At 37.1% G+C, this 2,639-nt stretch overlaps 1 protein-coding gene across 2 annotated transcripts; it reads right to left on the bottom strand.

Moving 5' to 3' along the window:
* Window positions 1-6: 6 nt before the first annotated feature.
* LOC108976175 lies at window positions 7-2,086 on the bottom strand. Of its 2 annotated transcripts, none has more exons than XM_018945109.1 (4): window positions 1,262-2,086; window positions 1,107-1,209; window positions 491-1,018; window positions 7-395 (listed from the first exon to the last, which is right to left on the bottom strand). In XM_018945109.1, the coding sequence occupies exons 1-3, from the start codon at window positions 1,554-1,556 to the stop codon at window positions 511-513; spliced, it is 906 nt and encodes a 301-aa protein (XP_018800654.1). In that variant the 5' UTR covers window positions 1,557-2,086; the 3' UTR covers window positions 7-395; window positions 491-510. The 2 variants fall into 2 exon arrangements, with proteins under 2 accessions (XP_018800654.1, XP_018800656.1); XM_018945111.1 differs by having other exon boundaries at window positions 1,107-1,176.
* Window positions 2,087-2,639: the final 553 nt, after the last annotated feature.

Genomic DNA, 2,639 nt, shown 5'->3' with positions numbered 1-2,639 from the left:
CCTGGCTCCACGTACAATATTTATTGCTGCTGCTCTATTCGAAGTTCGCCCTTTGCGCGTAGCCCAAACATGACGTGACCGACTGCGAATAGTGCTGCTTGAGAATGCCAAGATACTAGGATCGCTACCTGAGCTTACTTCGTTTGAAGCAGAAGGTGTTGCAAGTCCCGGCACATCATTCATCAAAGCACCAGAAACCCCCTCATGAACGTCTTCATCGCCCGAAAGTAATGATGACTCTTCTGACTGATTATCACTTTCAACATTATCCACCAATACAGTGTCTTCAGTTTCGCTATCGGATAATTCCTCCAATGCCCAGTCATCGTCCTCGTCCATTAACAAACGCATTATACTTTCCTCACACAGCAATCGACTTGAAGCCATGATTAAAACTGTAAAAAATAAAAAACATATATTACATTAAATCCCTAACCATTCGTCGAAACGACGAGCATTATCGTAATATCTAGAAAAATATCGTACTTACCCACCAAACACATGTGCCTCTCAGAAAAGCTTAGCGAACACTGAGTTGACAAGCAACGTTGGGATGATCAAACCTCGCGGGCAAGAGAGGCAACGAATATTCTTTCTCGTGCTCTTCGAATCGACGAAGGTTAGCTGTCTAGGGTTAATTTCATCATTTTCCTCATTTAAAAAATTGTGCAAAACGCAGCACGCTTTTATGACAATTTTCGTGTTGGCCATGTGGTTATCCAAGCCTTTTCCAAACCGTCTAAACCTTCCCTTTAAATGACCAAAAGCATTCTCCACCACTCTTCGGCATTTCGAGAGTACATAGTTGAATTTTGTTTTATCCAAAGGTTGGTTTACACAAAATGGGTATGGTTTCATCAAATGTTCATCAAATTTGAACGCAGAGTCGCCCAAAAAAATGACTGGAACGTTAACTGACGATATTTGTCTAGTCATGTCTTTAAATATAGTAGATTGTGCCAACTCGCGTTTTAAAGATGATTTCTCAAATATTGAAGAGTCATTACAACGGCCGGGACTACCAACGTTGATGTATATAAAGCGGCATTTATAGCATTAAAGAAATGGTGGTATGGTGTTTAAATGAGCTTCATGAAAAAACTTACCTTGCATCTACAAAAGCCAAAAGAACTGTGGAATACCAGCCTTTGTAATTGTAGTAGTCAACAGCATCCTCTGCAGCCGGGCGAACTTTTATATGACAACCATCTGAAACTTAAAAATATATAAAAGCTCCAATGTAAAAAATTTAACTAATTACCTATAGCTCCTAACACTTGAGGGAAACCCAATGACTCAAAGCCATTTAAATACTCGCGCAATTGAATTTCGTTCATTGGGAATTTCTTCAAATACAAAGGCCACAAACAACGCCAGACTTCATGACAGAAATCAATTAGAATGGAGCAGACAGTGCTTTTACCAATTCCGAACATATTTCCAATTGATCGGCATACTGCAGAAGAGCCAAGAGCATATAAAGCAATGACAATGCGTTTCTCTAATTGAATTGCTTTGCGGTAGCTAGTGTTTTTCTTCTCCAAGCCTTTCAACATCTGAATTCACCTGGCAGTCGACTTCCCAAAACATTTGGCCACGAGTCTGAATTATATACACATAATTAAACGAAGTTATAGTACGAATATTTATATACATATGTACTTGCCTTTATCCAAATAGACCTTGTTCAATTTGCTCCATATTGACTACACATTTTTAGCGCTACCTGTACATACAGCAAACGTTTCAGTGCTACGCGGTTAGAATCACTTAAGAACACTTTTGGGTTATGAAATGCTTAAATGTAATCTAATCTCTTAAATTTTCGGTGTGAACATAGTATTAGTGGGATAATCCATTCAAAATCCGAAATCGTGTAATTAAGTGTCGGTCTGAACATGGTTCATTCAGGACTTTGGTACAAAACTTATTTGATTCTGTCAAGTTAAATTGAATAAGGAAAGTATGGTATACGTCATGAAAATTGTATAATCCCTCCTTCAGTGGTACAAGGTTTTGTTTTGCAGATTTTATTTTTTATTCTTTTTTATGCTAATTATAGTTTGCAAAAAATTAAAATGACAAAAGAAACTTCAAATTTCTTTTTTATGTGGATTTTTTTTAAATATAACACTTAAAATCAATTGTAATAATTTATAGGAAAAAAAAAAATTGTTACATCAACGTTTAAAAAAAAAACGAAAACGAAAAACTTAATTTCAGCACTAAGTAACACCATGTGAATGCGTCAGAAGAAATTTTAGCGCGGGGTTGCACCATACTATAGATAAATTGATCAGAAACTCTTTTCTAACTCTCTCGCTTGTCAGCTGGCTGCTGATTTGTTTTCTGAGCTGGCAACAAAACACAATCGGGTTCCCGTGAATTAGCAGTCAGAGAAAAAGACGGGATGCCTGAAGAATAGCCCAAAAACGAATTGTCAAAATTAGTGCCAGTGAGAGAGCAATTGCTAAACGTCAAAACCTACCGAACTTTGACAGTTGACTGGATTGAGTAGGTTTTGACGTTTTGCAATTGGAATGACTGGAACGGCCAGATTGAAATTATACCAAAAATATATGTGAACGGAGGAATTTATTGCCGCCGTTCAAGATCGCTAATAAAAATTTAAAACAATA

The sequence above is a fragment of the Bactrocera latifrons genome, unplaced genomic scaffold, assembly GCF_001853355.1.
Source record: "Bactrocera latifrons isolate USDA-ARS-PBARC rearing strain unplaced genomic scaffold, ASM185335v1 scaffold_732, whole genome shotgun sequence".
In the NCBI taxonomy this organism is placed as follows: domain Eukaryota; kingdom Metazoa; phylum Arthropoda; class Insecta; order Diptera; family Tephritidae; genus Bactrocera; species Bactrocera latifrons.
The sequence above is the reverse complement of the archived record's forward strand: the minus strand, read 5'-3'. Positions and strand labels throughout refer to the sequence as shown.